The sequence below is a fragment of the Lepidochelys kempii genome, chromosome 14 (assembly GCF_965140285.1).
Source record: "Lepidochelys kempii isolate rLepKem1 chromosome 14, rLepKem1.hap1, whole genome shotgun sequence".
NCBI classification, from domain to species: Eukaryota; Metazoa; Chordata; order Testudines; family Cheloniidae; genus Lepidochelys; species Lepidochelys kempii.
The window spans coordinates 44,725,150-44,749,527 of NC_136393.1; the positions used below are offsets into that span (position 1 = coordinate 44,725,150).

Genomic DNA, 24,378 nt, shown 5'->3' on the forward strand with positions numbered 1-24,378 from the left:
ACTCGTCAGCATATTCTTCAGCAGTTCGGGCTCCATTCCCACAGACCAAAAGGGAAGACACAGCGTGCTGCACAAAAAACATTGAAAGATGGTGCCAAATATGGATGGAAACACAGGGAATGCGGGGATGCGAACCAATGCATCACGGGGCGTTGGGACAGGACCCAGAATGCCCCGCCCCCCCCGCCCCCTTCCCACAAGCCACAGTGCCAAAATGGGAAGAGGTGCTCTGTGGGATAGTTGCCCATAATGCACTGCTCCCAATGTCGCTGCAAGTGCCCCAAACGTGGCCATGCCAGTGCGCTGGCAGCTGTCAGTGTGGACACACTGCAGCGCTTTCCCTCCTGCGCTCTCCAAGGGATGGTTTAACTCACAGCGCTCTACATCTGCCAGTGTAGCCATGACCTGAGAATCATCTTTTCTCAGGAAGATGAACAACTGCTTTCCTGAGGCTACTTAAAATTAGACAAGTACATAGCCAACATTCATAACTTCGACACATGCATACAAATAGGTTGAATATGCTCAGTGGATCATAACCGTTACAGAGATATGTTAAATGGCATCTGCAGCATAAAACATATTCCAGTTATGTCCTATATACATTCATAAGCATATTTCCATAAAGTATTATGGGGTGCAATGTCACGGGGGTTCCAAAAAGGGATGGAGCTCGGCTGTTCTCAGTGAATCGCGGTGTCTATGGACATTAAATCACTAAATATATCAGTGAATTGTGACAATCTCTCCTTAGACACACCCTCTGCTCCTTCAAGGGCATCACCCTACGGGGACGCCCACCAGCCACAGGGCCCTAGGGGCACATGTCACACCGACGCCTGCAGGCTGGAACGTTCCCCGTGGGCTCCTCCCTGCCCAGCAGCAGCCGAGTCAGTCCCAGGAAGGGAAACCCCCGGTTGCTGCTGCAGGAGCGGCCCAGGCAGAGCCCGGCCGGCCTTGCTCAACTTCTCTTGTGCAGTTCATGTGGCCGGTTCCATCCTGGGAGGAGCCTGGCACGTGACCTGGGGCGGGCCCCTGGGGGCGGGGCTTCTGCCTTGTTTGGTGGGTTGGGTTTTGAATTTCCCTCCCGAGAGCGCGATTGGCTCCCGGTTCCCCAATCGGCTTTAAAAAAGCTGTAAAGGCTCGTTACTGCGCCTGTGCGAGGTTTGGTTTCACTTTCGGGATCCCCCGGGTGCTGCTGGCCCCGCCCCTCGCTCCTCCTGCAGCGCCGCGTGGCTGCGGGCGCCGGGCTCCGGTGCAGGGGCCTTGACTTGTGCGCTTGGTTGGTGGGGGCTGCTCGCGAGCCCTACTCCGCCACCCAGCACCGAGTGGCTGCTCCTGGCTCACTGCAGGGGGGTTGTTGGTTGTGGGGGGGGGGGTTGTTGTTGGGGGGGGAACAGCAGTAGCTGGAGTGGGGCAGCCTCGATTTACCTGCCCTTGCCCTGCTCCCCTGGCAGTTGCAGTGCACCAGTGCGGGGGGGAGGAGCAGGGGGCGGGAATACACAGGCTGTGTGGGAACGGGGGCAGCAGAGCTGGGGAAGGCTGCAGCATCGTTTGGGGGGGGCGGTTGGCACGAGTAGCCTGGGGAATGGGAGGGGGCAGCTCCACCGGGCTGGTGGGGGTGTGTGTGGAGTGTCACCCACCATCCTGTGCTAATTATTGGGCATTTGGGGTGCACCAGCTGGGGGGGTCTATTGGGGGTCAGCTCCAGGCTACACCTCGGGTCGGCCGGCACTGCTTGTGTTTTCTTTTTCTTTTCTTCTTCTTTTTTTTTTTTTTAAATGAAAGCTCAGTGCTGTGTGTGTTGGTTTGTCTTGGTTTTGGAGGAAGGGCTGGGAGGAGGATGGGAGGGGCAGGGGGGCCTGGAGAGATATTGCCTGAGGGGGATTCCAGAATGTGTGGGGGAAGGAGTTTGAATGCAGAATGAGGAGGGGTCCTGGCATTGGCAGTGTGGGGGGTGGATGGTGGAGGCCCTGGCATTGGCCCTTAGGAGGTACATGGGGCCCTGGCTGGGGCCGTGTGGGGTGGAGGCAAAGGGGTCTGGCTGGGGCAGTGTGGGGGCAAGGCTTTTGTTTTGGGTTTTTATTTAGATTTTTTTTCACCATCAGTGCTGGTACATCATCCCCACCCCCAGCCTGCCCCGACATTGCTGACCTCAGGAAAGGGAAACTACCCCTGTCCCACTGCCCGGAGGGAGCCATGGCTGCAGCGAGCCCCGGGGAAAGTCTCCAGGAGGAAGCGACATGTCCCATCTGTCTGGAGTATTTCACAGACCCTGTCACTCTGGAGTGTGGGCACAATCTCTGCCGAGCCTGCAGCGCCCAGTGCTGGGAGGGACCCGACACAGCCGCCTCCTGCTCTCAGTGCAGAGAAACTGTGCAACAGAGAAACCTCAGGCCCAACAGGCAGCTGGCAAACATGGTAGTTCCCCCCACTAGCCCTTCTGAGCCCCAGTCTGTGACCCCCCAGCAGCACCATGTGCCCCGCTCTGTCCTAGCCTGGCTCCCTGCGGCTGGGTGTTCTGGCACCGCAGTGGCCTCTGGTGGGTGAACGGTGGAACTACATCACTTCTCTGGCAGAATGTGGTTTCTGTGGGGAAAAAATTCTGCAGCCGGAAATGAATTCTGTGTTTCCGCAGTAGCTCAGAATTCCCCCGGGAGTATATATTGCAATGATGAATGTCACTGCATCTAAATTTTAGCTGCCTAGAAATTTACTGGAATGACACTGTGAGCCCCAAAGCCTGAGTTCTGGGGAGATGTAAGTGTCTTCGAATGGGATCCACAAAAGCCAGCCTCCTAGATAGGAAACTGCCTCACCTAACTGATGGGAAATGCTGACCAGAGGGGTCTTGCACAGCGGGGGGCAGGGGGGGGGTCTAGGGACCTAACTCAGCTTTGTGTATTGCAGGGCTGTTCCTGTGACTCTCTAGTGCCTATTGTCTCTTGATAAATTTTCTTTCTGATGTAAAATCCCCAAAATACAGAAAAAACAAAAGCAACTTTTCTCTTCTTAGGATCCAATTTGGAGGGATTTGGAGAGTGCGAAAAAGGACGGAGATGAGAATAGGGTGTTTAACAAGAGTGGGAAGAAGGAATATCCAGGAACTGCTGGTAGGTGCCATTGTTACTCACCAATAAATATGCACAGGGATGTTATCAATGCTCAGATCTCTGAGTAACAGGAGAGTAACAGCGAGTTACATGTTCCCCCTGTGAGAGGTTATTTATTGTTTCTTCTGTGCAAAGTAATTTCTGTTCTGGCTTCATGGAAACTAAACAGGAGAAAGGCAAATGGAGGAAATTATATTTGCTTACTGAACAATTGAAAAAGTTTTCTTAAAAATTTGAACAATCTCTGTTAGAGGTTGCTATTCCGCTGTAGCTAAAGTGCTCCGTAATTGGGGCTGACATTTTTCACACAACAATGTCTCTCACCTGAAATTGTGGCATCAGCAAAATCACGGGTTTCCTGGAACTGTTGATTTCACGACATTACCCTAGATTCTGATCAGAAGGCGGAAAATGTAATTTCCAACAGTTGAATCATTTTAATTTCAGTCTAAAATGTCCATCCACATAGTCTGTTTCCACATTTCTGCAGGAAAATATTTCAGAATAGTTCGTTTCGGGAACATTTTCAGTCCCTTCACGTTTCAGTCTGATTCGGAGAGGGAAGTAATTGTGAAAGGTCCAAATTTCACACAACAGGAACATTCTGTTTTCTGACAAACTCTGCCACCACAGTGCAGTTATCGGTCAAGGTGAGGTGACAATTTCCCCTTGAATTTCTCTGAGATCGTCCCAGCAGGAGAGCGTGTGCGGCTCCCTGCCCTCCCACAAGTGACCTACCCCAGTGACTGTTCTAGGCACTGATCCGATGGTGACCCTGTGCCTGGTCGTACTCTGCTGCTCCCCCTGGTGTTGGAGTGCTCCAGAAGCAGTGTCTACAGTGGCATCTCTTGACTGAGCCTAGGTCACAACCCAAAGAAAGGTAAAAGGTTGAACCCACTGGTTTGCAATAAAACGCTCCCTCCTGCAGGAAAGGGACTATAATTAACTAGCCATTGGAGCAGGGTCCTGCACCTGCATCTTCAACCTCCCTGTGCCAAGGTGATAGAGTCATTGTCACTTTCTCGCTCTGCCCCAGGGACTATTTAATTATTGAGCCAACGTGGAGCAGCTTGATCAGAAGACATTGTGGGAGCCTCACATCAGACTATCCCAGATCCCCATGGTTAGGGCAGTCACCTGAGCGGTGGGACACCTGTGTTCAAACCCTTCCTCCCGATCAGGCAGAGCAGGGAGTAGAACCTGAGTCTCCCATGTGCCAGGCAAGTGCCCTAACCGCTGAGCTCAAAGTTATAAAGGATCCTCTGCCGGCACCTCCCCTGGATTTTGTCAGGAACCCCATGCAGAAGGGGTGCTCAGTGCACTGCTACAGGATTAGGCCCCACCGACAAGGTAGGCTTTCCACTGCCTGCCTTCTGGTTTGAGGATCCTTCTGGGGTTTACCCATGGGGCAGGTGTCTGGACGCCTAGGGTGAGGCAGGAGTGCTCAAACTCAGGAGCAGAGAAATTTAGGAGCCCTGGGAAATGTTCCCATGGAAATGTTGGTGCTGAGTGAGGTCAGGCGCCTGCAGAGTTCGAGGGAGCCAGGCAGAGGATTTCTGCATGTCAGGGGGGCGGGAAGAGATGGGGCAGAGCAGGCCTTGGAAGAGGTGGGGAGGGAGTGAGGCCTTGGTGGAAGGGGTGGAGTGGGGGCAGAGCAGGGGCCGAGCACCCCCAGGGAAATTAGAAAGATGGCGCCTCTGGGCACTGTTATTGGAGAGCCTCTGCTAAGCAGTCTGGGGATGCTCATGAGCACAGTCGGCTGCAAGTGACAGGGGCTGGAGGATCCATGTCTCCAGCCTCCCCCTCACACCTCCTGGAGACCACTTCTGTTGGCCAAAAATAACTACATGTCACATGTGTGTGACTAATGACTGCAATTTGCAGGCAATATGTTCACCAGCAAAAAAAAACCCCAGCACCAGTGAGATCCTCTGCCTGAGTCCATCCACCAGAGCTGACAGCAGCTGGCTGCCCAGAAGCAGCAAGGCTGGCTAGAAGCAAGTTTACAACCATGTAAGGTTGCATCTGAGGAAGTAAGCTGTAGCTCACGAAAGCTTATGCTCTAATAAATTGGTTAGTCTCTAAGGTGCCACAAGTCCTCCTTTTCTTTTTGCGAATACAGACTAACACGGCTGCTACTCTGAAACCAACCATGTAACCAGTTTGCCTTACACAAGGGTAACAATGTATCTCATCACAATAGGAGTCAGGATCTGTAACAACATTGTACCCAGTTGCTCATGAAGAACCCAGCGGCTTCCCCACCAGCATCTCTGCCCAGCACGCCTTTTCCATCGCAGCTGCAGCTCCTGTTCTGGCTCCAGAAGGCCACTCCCCAGATTCCCTCTTGATCCTGATCTCAGATCCACTCTGCCACAGACGAGTTCTGGCTGCAGGGCCCGGCCACAGGAAACAGCCGCAGAATGAAGGCGTGTGATTGATGGCTACAGATCTCCAGCCATGCATGTGCTGGGTGGGGTTTGGGAGAGGGGAAAGAGCCGTGCCAGACTTCCCTTTAAAGGAAATAATTTCAGCTCACACCGTCCAGCTGCAAAATCATAGGAATTACCCAGTGTAATGCATTAAATAGCTGTACGGCAACTCCTGTAATCAGCCACATGTTTGGTAAATGCTCCCTTATTACCACAGCTGGATTTCCATTTCTGGTCCCAGGTGGCTGCTCCCCAGACTCTCCCAGGCCCCCTCTGTCTGTCCCCAGATCCCCTCCTGCAGCCGGACTGGAAAGGGGCCTGAGAGCCTCGGAGACAGGAGATCTCTGGTTATCCCATCCCCTGTGCAGCGCAGGAGCCCCAGTGTCAGCTCCTCTCACGCCCACTGCCATCTGCAGGGAGCCAGGAGTCCCCGAGAGCTGGGGAGACTGTGCAGGGAAACAGAAGCAGTAGTCACCAGGCTCAGAACAGGTGTGACAGCTGCTCTCTTGGCCAGCACTCCCAGCACTGAACCAGGGACCCCTAGAGCTAAAAGCACAGGCTGCCGCAGCTTATGCTAAATATTCAACCCTTTATAACTGTAACAGCTCCACACACACACACACACCAGTGGGTTCCCCAGGCACCAGAGAGACATGGGTCTTATAGAGCCTAATGGCCAGGTAGGGAACAGGCAGTAGGACTCAGCAGCTGTGATTCTCTCCCTCCTTGCCAGGCTGCTCCATCGGATCCTTATGTCAGGCAGTGAAGCCCCCCCAGTCGCTTGTTACCCCTTTTTGACCTGAGTGACTAGTCCAGAGTTTGGGGCCTTGCAGATGTTCCGGAGGAGTTAGTGTCAATTTGGACTCATCACACTTCATTCAAAGGCTCTTTACAGTCCACGGAAAAAGAAATAACTTGAGACCACACCCAGAAAGGAAACACCGAATGATATTCAATCAGTCCATTTCTGAGAAGAAGGAAGGGAAACTAAATTCCTCTCTTGTCTTTTTCCTGCACTAGAAGCCATGGTTGTTATGAATCCAGCAAAAACACTCCAGGATGAACTGACCTGTCCCATCTGTCCGGACTATTTTAAAGATCTGGTGTCTCTAGACTGTGATCACAATTTCTGCCAAGCCTGCTGTGACATTATATGATTATTATATCTCATAAAAATGTGTCACATGGCCAGAAAGGTTAACTAATCAGTAGGCTGTCCTGACCCATGGTTGACCTTTAAAGGCTTGTTAGGAAGCTGTGTAAATAAGAGTTCGGCTCTCCCTTTTAAATCTGCATTGTTAGAGCGTTAGAGTGGGAGGTGTTTGCTCAGGTCTTGAGATGTAAACAAACAATTTTTATCTGTTACTCTAGCATTGATTCAAGATCAAAAGGGAATATTAACAGTTAGGATGACACTTGATTGAAATAGTATTGTCTATATGTCTCTTTAAAGTTTGTGGTAAACTGAATATGAACTGTTTAATGGACAAGTTACCTTGTGCTAAGCTGCATAGCGAATTGCCAGAATATTTGGAAAACAGAAGGTCACATTAAAGGGATATTGTTCACCAGGGACTGAATGGTCAAGAGGCTTCTGGAAATGTATAAAAGTCGGAGGACCTGATTCTGTTTTATCTCATCTCTGCTTGGATGCTCATGGGGAAAGCTGCAAGCCACAAAGAATGAGATCCCAGGATTCCTGGTGCCCCAAAATGGACATTGACTTAATAGGGAGGGTGGATGGCTTACAAGGAATTAAAATCAACAAAGGGGGTGGGTTTGCATAAGGAGAAACACACACAACTGTCACACCGTAGCCTGGCCAGTCATGAAACTGGTTTTCAAAGCTCTCTGATGCACAGCACGCCCGGCTGTGCTCTTCTAACCACCCTGGTGTCTGGCTGCTCAAAATCGAACATCAGGCTATTTGCCTCAACCTCCCAACCCGCCATAAACGTCTCCCCCTTACTCTCACAGATATTATGGACCACACAGCAAGCAGCAATAACAATGGGAATGTTTGTTGCGCTGAGGTCTAACCTAGTCAGCAAACAGCACAAGCGAGCTTTTAAACGTCCAAAGGCACCATTCTACCACCATTCTGCACTTGCTCAGCCTACAGTTGAACTGCTTCTTACTGCTGTCCTGGCTGCCTGTGTATGGCTTCATGAGCCATGGGAGCAAGGAGTAGGCTGGGCCTCCAAGGATAACTCTTGGCATGTCAACGTCACCAATGGTAATTTTCCAGTCTGGGAAGAAAGTTCCTTCTTCCAGCTTTCACAAGAGACCGGAGTTCCTAAAGATGCATGCGTCATACACCTTTCCCGACCATCCCACATTGATGTTGGTGAAACGGCCCTTGTGATCCACCACTGCCTGCAACACCATTGAGAAGTACCCCTTGTGGTTTATGGACTCTTTGGCAAGGTGGTCTGGTGCCAAGATAGGGATATGCATTCCGTTTATCGTCCCATCACAGTTAGGGAACCCAACTGCGTCAAAGCCATCCACTATGTCCTGCATGTTTTTCAGAGTCACCACCCTTCTTAGCAGAAGGGTATTGATTGCCCTGGCTATTTGGATCACAATAGCCCCCACGGTAGATTTATCCACTCCAAATTGATTCCTGACTGTCTGGTGTTGCAATTTTTCAAAGGGGTATCGCCACTCGCTTCTTTACTGTCAAAGCAGGTCTCCTTTTGGTATTGCTGCACTTCAGGGTGGGTGAAAGCAATTTGCAAAGTTCCATGAAAGTGACCTTACGCATGTGAAAGTTTTGAATCCACTGGTCATCATCCCATACCTGCATAACTATGTGGTTCCATCAGTCTGTGCTTGTTTCCCAGGACCAGAATCGGCATTCCACTGTGTCAACATGCCCAAATGCCGCCAGCATATGCCAATTGCTACATTCCATGGTGAGAAGCTATTGACATAAACTGGGACCGTATAGATCATTGTTGCAACCACGGTTATACATTTGCAGCAAATATTCTACAAAGGTTGTCATTGGAGGTGTCTATAAAGAGGTTATGATTTGCTGATTATGATTATGCTGTCTGTACGTGTGTATCATTTTTGTAGTTGAAGTCATGGATATTGGCTATGTACTTGTATCTCAGTGTGTTTTGATTCTAAGTAGTCTCAGTAAAGCATTTGGTCAGCTTCTTGAGAAAGGACTATTCTCAATAAGTGCCCAGTCAAGAAACACTTAACTGACAATGGACTTTGGGAGACACCAGTCCACATCTGAGCTTTCCTGGGAACATTCAAACTAACATGTAAAAATGGCATTGGCCTATAAAGAACTGAGTCATGCATGGACATGTGGCTTGCCCATGTGACTCCAGACTCCATCTTGCTGCTGTGATTTCCACAGTAGGAACGGAGGGATGTCCTTCCACATGGCAAGAGCCTATAAAAGGCTTCTGCATCTCCTCCATCTTGTCTTCAGTCCTGCTTCTGAGCTCTGGAGGGACTTTGTTACAAACTGAAGCTCTGAACAAAGGACTGAATGACTCATCCCAGCTGTGGATGCACTCCAGAGACTTGATTTGAACCTGCAGTTTATTCTACAACTGCTACAAGCCTGAACCAAGAACTTTGCCATCACTGTGTGTAATTGATTCCATTTAACCAATTCTAGCTCTCATCTATATCTTTTTCCTTTTATGAACAAACCTTTAGATTTTAGATTCTAAAGGATTGGCAACAGTGTGATTTGTGGGTAAGATCTGACTGGTATATGTTCCTGGGTCTGGGGCTTGGTCCTTTGGGATCGAGAGAACATTTTTTCTTTTACTGGGCTATTGCTTTTCATAACCATTCCTCCCCATAACAAGTGGCCCTGGTGGTGATACTGGGAAACGGGAGTGTCTAAGGGAATTGTGCCTTGTATGACTTGTGGTTAGCCAGTGGGGTAGAATCAAAGTCTTCTGTGTTTGGCTGGTTTGGTTTGCCTTGGTGTGCAAAAAACCCCCCAGCCTTGGGCTGTAACTGCCCTGCTCTAAGCAATTTGCCCTGAATTAATACTCTCAGTTGTGTCCCACCAAAGCCAGCATCATTACACATGGCTTCCAGCATGTCTGTGTGCGTGGCCTCCTCACATTCTTCCTTACACCGGTGGCTCCTGGCTAGGCTCTGCACATACTGCAGGATAATGTGTGAGGTGTTTGCAATGCTCACAACAGCAGTGTACAGCTGTACGGGCTCCATGCTTGCTGTGGTATGCCGTCTGCGTGGATAACCCAGGCAAAAAGGTGTGAAACGATTGTTTGCCATTGCTTTCAAGGAGGGAAGGAGGGAGGAGGGGAGGCTCACGACATGTACCCAAAACCACCTGCAACAATGTTTTTATCCCATCAGACATTGGGAGCCTGACCCAGAATTCAAATGGGAAGCAGGAACTGTGGGGTGGCTACCCACAGTGCATCGCTCTGTGAGTTGATCCTAGCCATGGTAGTGAGGATGCACTCCGCTGACCTAATGTGCCTAGTGGGGACACGCGCATTCAACTTTATAAAATCGGACGGTAAAATTTGACTTAAATAAATTTGACCTAATTTCATAGAGTAGATATACCCCTAGCAATGACTCACAGACTTGAGAGGTTCAAGGGACAATTTTGCAGCCACTGAATTTGAGTAATACACAAACACTGAGTTCAACCAGGGCCCTGCATAGGGGGAATTTGTCTCTTCTCATCTTTATAGACTGCAAGCTCTTTGGGGCAGGGACCTTGGTACATGTAAGCCGCTAGTTTATTTTCTTGATATGGTGAGCTGGGCCCATTGCCCTTTTCCATTCATGCCATGCACAGACCCCCAGCTGGGGAGAGGTGGCTGAGCATGCCAGAGCAGTAGTTCTTGGAGGAAACACCCTATTGAGATGAAAGGGGAAGTTTCCTCCTCTCTAACCTATTAGATCAGGCTCTCTGCAGACTCAGGCACACATCACTGTATCAGTTTTGCTTGGGCCACATTTTCAACCTTTTCTTTTCAATCATATGAGCTAGATCCCATGGGGTGGGGACACAGGCAGGGGGCTGCTCTTGGGCCCCCTCCATCTTGGGCAGGTGGAAGGTCAAATTGGAGGCCAGTTGACGAAGGGTTCCCAAGATATGTCTCCCTGGTACTTCTCTAAAAGTGCATAGCTTCTACCACCATTTGTGTTCACTGATAGAGAAAAGCCCAGAGTGGAGCATTTTCCTTCAATGTCTCACTCACTGGAGGGTTACCCTCAGAGAGTGTCTGGGACCAGGGTTGCCAAGTGCGAAAATAATTTTTGTGGACAGTACAGAAAAAAAATTACGGACAACCAAACTCTTTTATGGACACATACTTACATAATATAAAGATGGCTCAAAAGGACAAAAGGGAACAATATTCAGTGTTTTTATTCCTACGTCAAAACAGAAATGTTATTCGGCTACTTTCACCGACTTACTAGCCACATCAGCGTCCTCCAAGTTCTCCAGTTTGTGATCATACACACACACGCCCATTCATGAGCAGCTCACAGGCACAGGTATTTCCTGCAAAATTTGCTTTGTCTTTTCAATTCTTTCTGCAGTCTCTGGATCCAGCTCTTCCAGCTGGGCCAGTAGGAGTCGCTCTTGTTCCTCCAGGACATGGTGTAGTTGCTGAAAGTAAGACACAAGTTTCTGCCTTTCAGCTTCTGTCTCTGCCTGTGACATATGACCAGGGAGAGAGCAGAGCAGGGCAGGGACATGGGCAGACTCCAGGGATAACTGATAGACGCTTGCATCCATAGGACAGATCATATCATTGGAAGCCCTTGGGCTTTCCTGAGAATGTGCCTTCAGTTCAGTGGGAAATTCCCCCGTCACTTGCTGTTCCTGCAGCCCTTCCAATCCTGGATATGCAAAGCAGTTGAAGCCTGAGGCCCGCCATGTGGGACTGACAGCCGGAGCCACGTTGTGGGGTTGAAGATGAAGCCCTGTTGTGTGGAGATGAAGTAACAGAGGTCAAATAAAATCGCAGAATCCATGACCTCCATGTTCCACTCATACCAGTGGTTATCATACTATTTTTTATGATCTCATGACCCCCCGTACAAAAGCCTTGCAACCCCCTTTTGGGTCAGGACCCTCCAGTTTGCAAAACACTGGCTGAGTGGTAAGCGCACTCTCCTGAGAAATGGGGGACCCTGGTTCAAATAATGCCCCGACCCCCGGCAGGCAGTGGGAGCATAGACACTGACTTTTATTTTTCCCTGGGGATGCTCTACCCCAACTCTGCCCTGAGGCCACGCCCCCACCATGCCCCTCCCCTGAGGCCCTCCCCTAGCTCCGCCTCTTCTGACCCACTCCGCCTCCTCCCCTAAGGCCTTGCCCTCTGACTGCCTCTTCCCACCCCTGCTCCAACCCCTCCGCCAAAGCCGCAGCCAATCTGCAGCTCGCTGCTCTCTGCCCTCCCACAGGCACCTCCCCCAGCCACCAAACAGCTCATTGGCAGCCCCGCAGAACAGCTGTGGCTGGTGGGTGCTGAGCTCCCCCTGTATTTTTTCCGTGGGGGTTCGAGCTCCAGAGCACCCCTGCGGTCAGCACCTCTGCTGCTTACAAACATGGGACCGAGCAGTGACCAAGTATAAACAGCGACTTACAATGAGACTTAGACCACTTCCTGCTGTTAATGGGCAAGTCGGTAAGACCTAAATTTACAGCAGTGGCCTGATTTTGCGTGTCTTGGTTTACCTCCTCGGCATACAGGACTTCAGGGCACATGTTCCACCCGCATCCGCAGCAGCATCTCTGCGCAGGACGGCTTCCCCGTCACAGCTGAATTCCCTCTCCATGTCCCCAATGGCAGCTTTCCAGACTGCCCCAGGCCTCCTCCGTCTGTCCCCACATCCCCTGCTGCAGCCGCAATGGGCAAGTGGCCTGAGAGGTCTCTGTTTATCCCACACCACGTACCCTGCAGGCCCCTAGTGCGAGCTCCCCTCACACCGGCTGCCCTCGGCCATTAGGACCCAGCCCTCACCTGGGGGACAGGAGCTTGGTCTCCCTGCAGTCCCTGGTCTCTCTGCTGGGACGGACAAACAGGGAGAAAATGGGAGCAGGCCTTGCTGGGCGTGGTTGTGTGACAGGTTCACTTGCCCCCCTAGGGCCCAGGCTGAGATCCCAGCACATTCCACAGGCCCCTGAGCCGCCAGCAGATGGACTCTCAGCCTCCGTCCCTGTGGTGGTGGGGGAGACACTGGGTCATTGCCCTGGGGGAGCTGCTGGGGGAGGGAGGAGATTTACCTGCTCACAGACAATTTTAACGGTTCTAAAGCTTCAACTTTTTGAATCTCAGTGTCTAGTAAAAAGAAAAGGAGTACTTGTGGCACCTTAGAAACTAACCAATTTATTTGAGCATCAGCTTTTGTGAGCTACAGCTCACTTCATCGGATGCATACTGTGGAAAATACAGAAGATGTTTTTATACACACAGACCATGAAAAAAATGGGTGTTTATCACTACAAAAGGTTTTCTCTCCCCCCAACCCACTCTCCTGCTGGTAATAGCTTATCTAAAGTGATCACTCTCCTTACAATGTGTATAATAATCAAGGTGGGCCATTTCCAGCACAAATCCAGGGTTTAACAAGAACATCTGAGGAACAGTTTGGGGGGAAAGGAATAAACAAGGGGAAAAAGGTTACTTTTTATAATGAATCAACCATTCCCAGTCTCTATTCAAGCCTAAGTTAATTGTATCCAATTTGCAAATTAATTCCAATTCAGCAGTCTCTCGTTGGAGTCTGTTTTCGAAGTTTTTTTCTTGAAGGATAGTCACTTTGAGATCAGAAATCGAGTAACCAGAGAGATTGAAGTGTTCTCCAACTGGTTTATGAATAAAGAAAAGGAGTACTTGTGGCACCTTAGAGACTAACCAATTTATTTGAGCATGAGCTTTCGTGAGCTACAGCTCACTTCATCGGATGCGTACCGTGGATGTGCAGGTGGACGAGCCTCTGATAGTGTGGCTGATGTTACTAGGCCCTGTGATGGTGTCCCCTGAATAGATATGTGGACACAGTTGGCAACGGGCTTTGTTGCAAGGATAGGTTCCTGGGTTAGTGGTTCTGTTGTGTGGTGTGTGGTTGCTGGTGAGTATTTGCTTCAGGTTGGGGGGCTGTCTGTAGGCAAGGACTGGCCTGTCTCCCAAGATTTGTGAGAGTCATGGGTCGTCCCTCAGGATAGGTTGTAGATCCTTGATGATGCGTTGGAGGGTTTTAGTTGGGGGCTGAAGGTGATGGCTAGTGGCGTTCTGTTATTTTCTTTGTTAGGCCTGTCCTGTAGTAGGTGACTTCTGGGAACTCTTCTGGCTCTGTCAGTCTGTTTCTTCACTTCAGCAGGTGGGTATTGTAGTTGTAATAGTTCTGGTCTGACCAAACTATTGTCTGAAACCCCCAGAATTGATACATTTTTTCACCAAAGCCTCCAGGGGTGAAATTGGTCGGGTCCTTCCTGCTCAGCAAACAGGACGAGTCACTTTCAGGCAAGGAAACACCCAGTTGATGCTGCAGGTGGGGCATAGTGTGAACTCAGGAAACTGAAACTTACCCTGTCCCACTGCCCAGAGGGAGTCATGGCTGCAGCGAGCCCGGTGGAAAGTCTCCAGGAGGAAGCGACATGTCCCCTCTGTCTGGAGTATTTCACAGACCCTGTCACTCTGGAGTGTGGGCACAATTTCTGCCGAGCCTGCATCACCCAGTGCTGGGAGGGACCCAACACAGCCGCCTCTTGCCCTCAGTGCAGAGAAACTGTGCAACAGAGAAACCTCAGGACCAACAGGCAGCTGGCAAATATCCTTGAAATCGCCAAGTGGCTGAGTTTCCAGGCAGCAAAGGGAGCAGGAGGGGGTGGGGTGTGTGGGGAACACCAGGAGGCTCTGAAACTGTTCTGTGAAGAGGATCAAACCCCCATCTGTGTGATCTGCATAGAGTCCCGGGCTCACCGTGCTCACGCGGTGGTTCCCATACAGGAAGCTGCCCAGGAGTACAAGGTAGGGAGTTGCTGTCTAGTCTAATGGGTAATAATTTGGATGTTAATTACAGCTTAATGGTGTGACCCTGTCATTCAGCTGTGTGTAGCCTTCATTGCATGAAAGCTGATTGGGGGAGTTACAAGCTGTGGCTGGTATTACTGGTTGTATCACAGTGTTTATTGTTATTTGCATCCCCTGGAGACCCCAGATGAGATCTGACCTCGATTGTGGGGCCTTGCACAAAACCCAGTGGGGGCCAATCCCTGCCCCGAGCCATTTACAGTCTAACCGGACAAGACAGACAAAGGGTGGGAGGGGAAACTGAGGCACAGTGAGAGGAAGTGACTTGTCCAAGGTGACTCAGCAGATCAGTGGCAGAGCTGGATATAAAAACCTGGTTTTCCAAGGCCCACTTCAGTGCTCTAACCACTAGCTACTCTGCCCCTTTCAGCAGCACTGAGCAGTGATGAAGTGCAGACAGTAGGAGGAAAAGACTCCTTGATACAGGTCCTAGGCACGGCAAGGAGAAGAGGTTTCCCACTGGGATTCTGAACTCCTGTCCTGCTCCACGAGGGGTTAAACTCAGATGCTGCCGGCCTGCACTACAGGAGATCACAGGGCTGAACATGGTATGGGACCCCAAGCACCTTCAGTCCACACCCACGAGGGCTCCAGTCAGCGCAGGTCCATGCCACATGCCACTGGGATCAGACTTATCTTCAGCAAAACTAACCCCTGGGCCGCGCGAACCAGTGCCACTCTGACCTGTTCTCGTGTGTTCATGGGCAAGGACCAGCCAACGTGTGTCCGTTAGTCCCACCAGGCAGCCCTTTGAAATCTGCCAGGGACTTTGGGGTCGCTACCCAGAGGCCATTGCCAGGGGAACGGGCTAGGCAAACCCCAGCTGTTCCTAACACAAATCAACACATCTAATGGGGTTTGCCCTAGTCCTTAGGTCAGTGCTGTACAACCCATCCCATCCCCCAGGGTACAGGGCTGAAAGTCAATGGAGTTGGACTCCTTTGAGCATCCCAGCCTACATGGCTGCCCCCGGTGGCTTCTGGGATTGGTATCACTGTTTGCTAAATCTTCTCAAAAACAGCTTTATAGATTCACCACCATGGGACACCAGTTTTCCACTGGTTCAACTCAATGGAGAAAGTGGATGTAATAACTTCAAACAATCTGAATACAAAACCCACCCAATTTCCGTAAATAAGGTTTCATTTCCTTGGTGTCTCTGATGTCCTACCTCGAGAAAGACCCACTGTTATACACACTATTGTTGTAACTGTGTTGGTCTCGGGCTATTAGAAAAACAAGGTAATATCTGCTCATGGGCAGCTTCTGTGGTGAACGAGAAGCTTTCAGGCTTACACAGAGCTCTTCTTCAGGCCTGGGAAAGAGTGTGTTCCCCAGAGCTGAGTTGTGTGTAACTCTTTTACCAACAGGAGCTGGGCCAGCAGAAGGTATTGCCGTACCCAGCTAGTCAATCTAGGAAGACTGACTGTTATGTAGAATTTTGGGTGGAAAACACCTCATCCACCCCCTACAACCCTGAAAATAAACCCACCAAATCATTTCTGTCTGTCAGGAAAAAATACGAGCCCATTTGCAGACTCTGAGGGAAGAGAGAGAAAAGCTGCTGGAATTGAAAGTGGCTGGAGAGGAGAGAAGCCGGGAGTATCTGGTCGGTGCCTGTTGTTCTTCGCCTGCTGGGACATGGAGCTGGGAGGGAAGTTTATTGGTAGATTTCTCTGTGGCCTTGTGTCTGTTTCTCCAGGATCATGAGATTGTGTGTGTTTGTGTGTGTGTGTGTGTGTGTGTGCGTGGGCGTGCGCATATCACAAATATTCTCTCCCTGGAGAAGGACAACAGCGTCTTCTGCAGGATCTAAGATCATAGAATCATAGAATCATAGAATATCAGGGTTGGAAGGGACCCCAGAAGGTCATCTAGTCCAACCCCCTGCTCGAAGCAGGACCAATTCCCAGTTAAATCATCCCAGCCAGGGCTTTGTCAAGCCTGACCTTAAAAACCTCTAAGGAAGGAGATTCTACCACCTCCCTAGGTAACGCATTCCAGTGTTTCACCACCCTCTTAGTACAAAAGTTTTTCCTAATATCCAATCTAAACCTCCCCCACTGCAACTTGAGACCATTACTCCTCGTTCTGTCATCTGCTACCATTGAGAACAGTCTAGAGCCATCCTCTTTGGAACCCCCTTTCAGGTAGTTGAAAGCAGCTATCAAATCCCCCCTCATTCTTCTCTTCTGCAGGCTAAACAATCCCAGCTCCCTCAGCCTCTCCTCATAAGTCATGTGTTCCAGACCCCTAATCATTTTTGTTGCCCTTCGCTGGACTCTCTCCAATTTATCCACATCCTTCTTGTAGTGTGGGGCCCAAAACTGGACACAGTACTCCAGATGAGGCCTCACCAATGTCGAATAGAGGGGAACGATCACGTCCCTCGATCTGCTCGCTATGCCCCTACTTATACATCCCAAAATGCCATTGGCCTTCTTGGCAACAAGGGCACACTGCTGACTCATATCCAGCTTCTCGTCTACTGTCACCCCTAGGTCCTTTTCCGCAGAACTGCTGCCTAGCCATTCGGTCCCTAGTCTGTAGCTGTGCATTGGGTTCTTCCGTCCTAAGTGCAGGACCCTGCACTTATCCTTATTGAACCTCATCAGATTTCTTTTGGCCCAATCCTCCAATTTCTCTAGGTCCTTCTGTATCCTATCCCTCCCCTCCAGCGTATCTACCACTCCTCCCAGTTTAGTATCATCCGCAAATTTGCTGAGAGTGCAATCCACACCATCCTCCAGATCATTTACGAAGATATTGAACAAAACCGGCCCCAGGACCGACCCTTGGGGCACTCCACTTGATACCGGCTGCCAACTAGACATGGAGCCATTGATCACTACCCGTGATGCATTTTAATGAATGAGTTAATTACGACCCCTTGTGGCATTCACAAAATTTCTCCCAAACCGCACTGACTATATCCCAGTAGACATGGAGACAGCCCTTACAGAGAGATTGGGCCCAAATGGGAAGGGGTAAGAAAATCCTCTCCTTTGTGATCACAGTGTAGAGTCAAGTGTCAGGATGTGAAGAATGGTGGGTTTGGAACCTCAGCCCACAGAGACTCTCATTACAACCCGACCGCTCTCCAGAGCCAGCAGGGGAGGGGCTAGTGGAACTCTGGCCCACCAGCGGATCTGCCTACGAAGCTCCTGATTGGAGCAGACGTTCGGCTGCATGCATTACGCCAGCAGGAGTCACGGGAAGTTGTCCAAACAACTGAGTGAACTCCCGATCTGCTGCTGGACTGGACCCTGATGCTGGCTTGGCCCTGGCGTTGTTTTTCTGACTCAGGTTTGACCTGCAGTACTGCTATCTGACTTTGGCTAGAGCCTTCGCGTGGCTGCCTGACTCCGACACCAGTCCTGATCCCCCTGTGTGACTCCAGACACTGATTCTGGCTCAGCCTTTGGCATGACTTCTGAGCTCGACTGTAGCCCCAACCCCTGGTCAGATCCTGACTTTGACTCCAGCTCTGAGCACTAGGCCTGTCGGCTCATGGCCTGGGCTCTGTACAGATGCGTTAGAGATTGTAAAGAAACTCTCTCTTGTAAGACTGTATGAAAGGTCATCAGGCTCCATCCATGTTCCTGACCAGCCCTTTCCTTATTTCCTCTAGAAACAGACAGAAACCGAGAGGCAGAAGATTGTGTCTGCATTTCAGCAACTGCGGCAGCTCTTGGAGGAACAAGAGCGACTCCTGCTGGCCCAGCTGGAAAAGCTGGACAAGGAGACTGTGAAGATACAGAATGAAAATATCACCAAACTCTCAGAGGGGATTTCCTGTCTCAGTGAGCTGATCAGTGAGATGGAGGGGAAGTGTCAGAAGCCAGCAAGTGAATTCCTGCAAGTGAGACTGAGCTAGAAACATCCCAAATCCCAACACAGGGACAGGACAGCTCCTGAAGTACAGGAACCGGGGTCCAGCAGTCAGAGATCTCAGTGTAACTCAATGTGTGCATTGCTGAAATGTGAATGACTATTGTTCTTTGCAGACTCACAGACACATTGATATTAGAGATGGAAAAGCCCCATTAGCTCAATGAAACCATGGCCCCGGGGCCAGGGCAGGGCTGATTTTCCCTGTATTTACAAAATCCCTTTCCTGGAATCCCAAATGTGTGTCAGGCGGTACTGAGATTTTTTTTAATCTCTCTCTTCTCTCTCTCCCCTCTAGGATGTCAGAAGCACCTTGAGTAGGTACGTGGCTCTCTCTCACTCCCACACACACTTGGCAATGCTGGGGAAGAGCATGGAGATGATGTTAGCACCGCATCTCCACAGCAACATGTGTGGGGATTTTGGATACAAATCTCTCAGATAAACTTAATCCTGAGGTTCTCACCCTGGTACAGAAGACTCTGGAATTGTCCATTCAGTGGGAAAGACTGACCTCATGTGTTTCCTTGAGATGTCACATCCCTGGGGGAGTGGCTGCCTCAGGATTGTGGGGATGGAATATGGGCCTGTCACTACTGGGGCCCTGGTTACCATTCAGCCCAAGGCAGCAGTGGTCAAGAGTCTTTCCCACCTGAGTCTTTCCCAGCCTGAGGACTGTTTGGAGACCTGTATGGAATGAGCTGGGGACGGGGGAGTTGGTGTCTCAGTTTAGTTCCTAGTGGACAGATTTCTACAGCACTTTACATAGGAAACTCCTGTCCCTCAGAGCATGGAGGCCAAGGAGTGAATTGGCCATGGAGACTCAATTCCCCTTTTGTCCCCAGAGCTGAGCTCACCAGACCAGAGTTGAAGAATATTAAGGAGTCCTCAGAAGGGAAGGTTGTTTGGCCATGGGCTGTGTTGCACCTGCTCTGAGGCCGGGAGAAGTCGAGGAATTCGAACTCCAGGCCCATTAGAGCAGCGACTCACTCGCCAGAACTTATCATGAGTCACACAATGAAATATAATCACGTGAAATTGTTTCTCTCCAGGTGTGAGAAGGGGAAGTTCCGGCAGCCAGAGGAGATTTCTCCTGAACTGGAAGAGCGAGTCAGCGATTTCTCCCAGAAAATTATTGAGCTAATGGAGACTCTGAGGAAGTTCAAAGGTACCTAGAAGGGATTGAGGAATGGAAATTGGGAAGAGCCTCTGAGACTGTGGGAAGAGAATGGTGCTGGTCAATTGGTTCACACTTAGATGATGCTTCTATTTAATTGTTGGGTGAGAAAGCCAGACATTTGGGTCCAAGATACTCAGGTTGATGAATTCAAACGTTTCTTTGCAGCAGAAACATGCTTTTCGATTACAGTTACAAAGTAAGAAATGACTCATCGACTTTAAGGTCAGAAGGGACCATCATGATCCATCTACTCTGACCTCCTGCACATTGCAGGCCACAGAATCTCCCCACCCACTCCTGCAATTTACCCGTAAACTCTGGCTGAATTACTAAAGCCCTCATATAATGATTTAAAGACTTCAAGTTACAGAGAATCCACCGTTTTTTCTAGTTGAACATCGGTAAATGATACGTGCCCCATATGGCAGAGGAAGGCAAAAATAAACCCCAGAGTCTCTGGCAATTTGATTTGGTGGAAAATTCCTTCCCTATCCCAAATATGGTGGTCAGTTGGACACTGAGCATTTCAGCAAGACCCAAAAGCCAGACACCTGGGAAAGATTTCTCTCTAACTCAGAGCCCTCCCCGACTCGTGCGCCAACACCAGCCATTGGGATATTTGCTACAAGCCATCGCATATAGAAAGAAGTGCTGGTCAGTTCCCTTCTCCTGGGGCATAGGTGGGTCATGGGGGATTTCTCTTAGGAAGCTCTAATTACCCCTTGCAATGTCTGGAATATTAGACACATCCAAACTGCATATTTACTAGTTCTTTTCCAATCACCTTTGAGTGGTATGAATATTAAGTACCTTATATAGGTCAGATACTACACATGCATGAACACATCATTGGCAGGGCTTTTTTTCTTCAAGTTATTTTCATGTTATTGTTCTCTTCTCTGATTGGTTTATTACCACTGATGATACACACGCCACTCTCACCCTTTTCTCCACACAGGGGGTATTGGACTTTGCTAACTTCTCTGTGGCTGGATGCACAGCCCCCCTCAGCCTGGCTCCAGCCCTTCAGTGACACTCCCCCACCCCACGCCCCCCCAAGCCCATTTCCCTCTAGCCCTTCACTGCCACCCCCCAGTGCACAGCCCTCTCAGCCTAGCTCCAGCCCTTCAAAGCCTCCCCCAACTGCACAATCCCCCTTAGCCAGCTCAAGTCCTTCAGTGCTGCCCCCCCACTGCACAGTCCCCCTCAGACTACCTCCAGCTCTTCAGTGCCACCTCCATATTGCACAGCTCCCCTCAGCCAAGCTCCAGCCCCTCATTGCTACCCCAATCTGCAGAGACCCCCTCAGCCTAGCTTCCCAGGAGCAGCGGGGATGAGGGACAGTGGGAAGCCACTTCTGGGAGCCACCTGAGGTGAGTCCCCCGCACGAAGAATTTGTTCCACCCTGGCCCCTCCTCACAACAGACCCCCGCCCACAGCCAGAGCTTGTCCCTTTGTCCTGGTCAGGAGACAGAGGATGTTCCCATTAACCATGGGATCACCCCTGCCCGGAGAGGGGTGCCCTGGTCACAGTGAGGCGATGGGAAACCCTGCTCCACTGAGAGACCCCCCCTCCTCTGCTTCCCACATCCTGTGACAGGATGGGGGATCTCCCATGTAAGGGACACAGACAGGGGAGAGACATGGGGTAAGCGGTGTAGAGGTGGGACACACACACACACACAGACACAGAGACACTCATCCTCCTGTCAGACATATTATTTAAACAAGAAAAAGAAAAAAGTAGTGACAACAGTGCACTGAAATATGGTTTTAGGAGAAATATTTATTTCAATGCCCCCATCCCAGAAAAAAAATATTGACTGCGGCAGTGAGGGACATTCAAAAACACTCACCTGAGTTGAATTTATTACTATTATTATTGTTTATTATTTATTAACGAGCTAAGTTATGGTTTTTTCAGTGTGGAAAATTGTGCGTTATTTTACGGGTTGAATGATGACTGAATGACATAACCTCCTGCCAATGTCCACCACTAACTCTGGTAATTTTGTCAAGTGTCCGTCGCACAACATGATGCTGCCTGACCCTGGCCAAAGGGACCAAAGTGGGTAAAGTTACTTTTCCGCCAAAGTCTTTGTATGATCTGGGTGTAGGTTATGACAAAAGGCCATGAGAGAATGGGACAAAGCAACTGTAGTTGGAAGGTGGGAGGGGATGAGGAGGGGAAAAGTAAATCTCTCTTACAGATTGTGTGTCCTGGGATGGTTGTGAGGCTGAACGTTGGTTCATTTTGCTGGGAGATGGCTGAATGAGAGAGGAAACAGAAGGCTTCAGTTAGTTTCTATGAAATGCCTGAGTGTGTCTCTCGGCCTCTCAATCTGTTTCTCTGTCATGATGAAAACACAGTTCTATGCGTTCAGAGTGGGGACGCTGTTATAAATATGAAAGTCTGAAATCTCGTCTCTTTCTCCTTTCCCCCGCCAGACACTCTGCCGTCTGCACTGGAATCCCTAGGAGCACACAGACAGGGTGAGTTTGCAGCTGGAGATTGTCTTTACATTAGGAGAAAATTCCAGTCAAAACATCTTCCTGAGATTGTAACGAAAGTTACCAACCAAATGACCAGTGGCCATGACACACACAGCCCTAAAAATAACCTATTCACAGTGAGGAGATCCAGGGGCACTGGAACATGGGGGGCCAGGGGGCCAAGCTCACCCTCTTTTGAACATGGGCATAGTTTGGGGGCAGGGGGCCATGTTGGCCCCCCACACTGCAAGCCTTGGGCAGGCGTGGAGCATCGCAGCATTGGCTGTGCTTCATGGAGGGGCGGCTGATCAACTGCGCCCTGTGTAGTGCAGCTTCTTCCTGGTGCTTGTCCCTCTCAGTGGCCCCACCCCTGCTCCTCTTCCCCCCGGACCCTCCACCTGACCTGGGTGGTGCACGCCGGAGAGTGGGGACATGGGAAGGTGGAGGGTCAGGGGCTCTCCATAGCGGCCAAGGCTCCCAGCCTGGCCAGGGGCAGGGCCTCGGCGGGAAGATGAAGAGTGGGGAGGGCCAGGGAGAGGGCAGGGCCACAGATGTTGGGAACTAGTACCCCCCCTCCCCAACTTCTGCCAAGGTGCCGGAACACCTGGGGAGATCCCAAGCTGACATCACACAAATAATCCTGACACCAACCTGAGTGCTGAGTTCATGCCCATGCTAATGAACAGAAACACTCTCCCTGAGCAGCACCCGAACAGAGCTCAATGCCCTGAGGACTGACACATCCCTCTGCTTTACCCCGGTGCAGTGGGTCTCCCCATTGCTCTTCTCCAACATCCTGCCTTTCCTCTGGGCAGGGCTGGGCTCTCCCATTGGAGCTGCTTCCTGGATTGGGGAGATGCTCTCCCTCTGATGCTGCCAGCTCCTCCCTTCTCTCTGGGCTGGGGATGGGGCTAGCTCACCCAATGCCACCTCCTACTCTCTGGTGTTAATCAGCTCTTCTCCAATGCTGCATCTTCCTCTGTCTTCCCAGCCCTGGGAGTGGAGACCGCATTAGAGGAGGGAGATTTCCTCTGGGCTTCAAAACTGGACCTGCTTCCTCTCCTCCCTCCCCACTAAAACCTTTCTTGGTGTGTCTCTCCTGCTGGGAATGGAGCAGAATCAACAGGGGTAGCTGGGAGCTGATGGTTATGCAAGCAAATGGGAAATTAATGAAGTGGGTCTCCTTACAGAGACTGAGGAAGTGCAGTGACATCTCTGCTCAGTCTCAGGTGCCCAGGACAGAGGCAGCTCCCTGCGATCCAGGCCTGTCCCAGCCAGAACAGGGCTGCTGGGGAAAGCGAGAAATGGTCCCAGCCTCCCCCAGGGCTGAGCTCTCCTCCTAACACTCTGATTCTCTCTCCCCAGCGAATGTGACTCTGGATCCAGACACGGCTCATCCCCAACTCGTCCTGTCTGAGGATGGGAAAAGTGTGAGACGGGGAGACACACGGCAGGATCTGCCCGACAACCCTGAGAGATTTGACACTGAGCGCTGGGTGCTGGGCTGTGGGGGATTCACCGTGGGGAGACATTGCTGGGAGGTAGCGGTGGGGGATGGGCGATACTGGGCTGTGGGGGTGGCCAGAGAGTCTGTGGGGAGGAAGGGACGGATCAGCCTCAGCCCTGAGGAGGGGATCTGGGCTCTGCAGAGGTGGGGGTATCGGTTCCGGGCTCTCACCTCCCCTGAGACCCCCCTGCCCCAGCGCCGGGCCCCCACCAGGATCCAGGTTTGTCTGGACTGTGACCGGGGGCAGGTGACATTTATAGATGCTGGTGACGAGGCCCTGATCTTCACTTTCCCGCTGGGCTCTGTCCCTGGGGAGAGAATCCGCCCCTGGCTCGGGGTGTGGGGGAGATCCCACTTCCGACTGTGTCCCTGAGACCCACAGCAGAGCGGGGAACTGGAAATCAGCCTCTCTAGCCTCACAGACCCCAGTCTCTATGAGCTTGGAAGACTCCCATCTACCCAGCCTCTGGCTCCTCATCTTGATGGCCCATGGAAGCTCCTTCCCCTTCCTCTCTGCAGCCCCAGGCACGGGAGGGGGAGGGGGAGGAACCCCTGGGGCTGCAGAAGGGGCAGAGGGGCCCTGAGGGGCAGAGTTGGGGGCTGGGCAGGGACCCAGCATGAATCAATCAGGGGTTGGGGGGCTGGGGAGAAGCAGCAGCAGGGAGCAGTTTGTGCAGATCTGTGGGAT

The 24,378-nt window shown here is 50.9% G+C and overlaps 1 protein-coding gene across 1 annotated transcript; it reads left to right on the forward strand.

Moving 5' to 3' along the window:
- Positions 1-14,103: 14,103 nt before the first annotated feature.
- Positions 14,104-24,063, forward strand: LOC140898068 (zinc finger protein RFP). Its single transcript, XM_078848543.1, has 6 exons — positions 14,104-14,556; positions 18,251-18,481; positions 18,809-18,831; positions 19,563-19,678; positions 22,139-22,183; positions 23,549-24,063. The coding sequence occupies exons 1-6, from the start codon at positions 14,140-14,142 to the stop codon at positions 24,061-24,063; spliced, it is 1,347 nt and encodes a 448-aa protein (XP_078704669.1). The 5' UTR covers positions 14,104-14,139.
- The last annotated feature ends 315 nt before the right edge of the window (positions 24,064-24,378 follow it).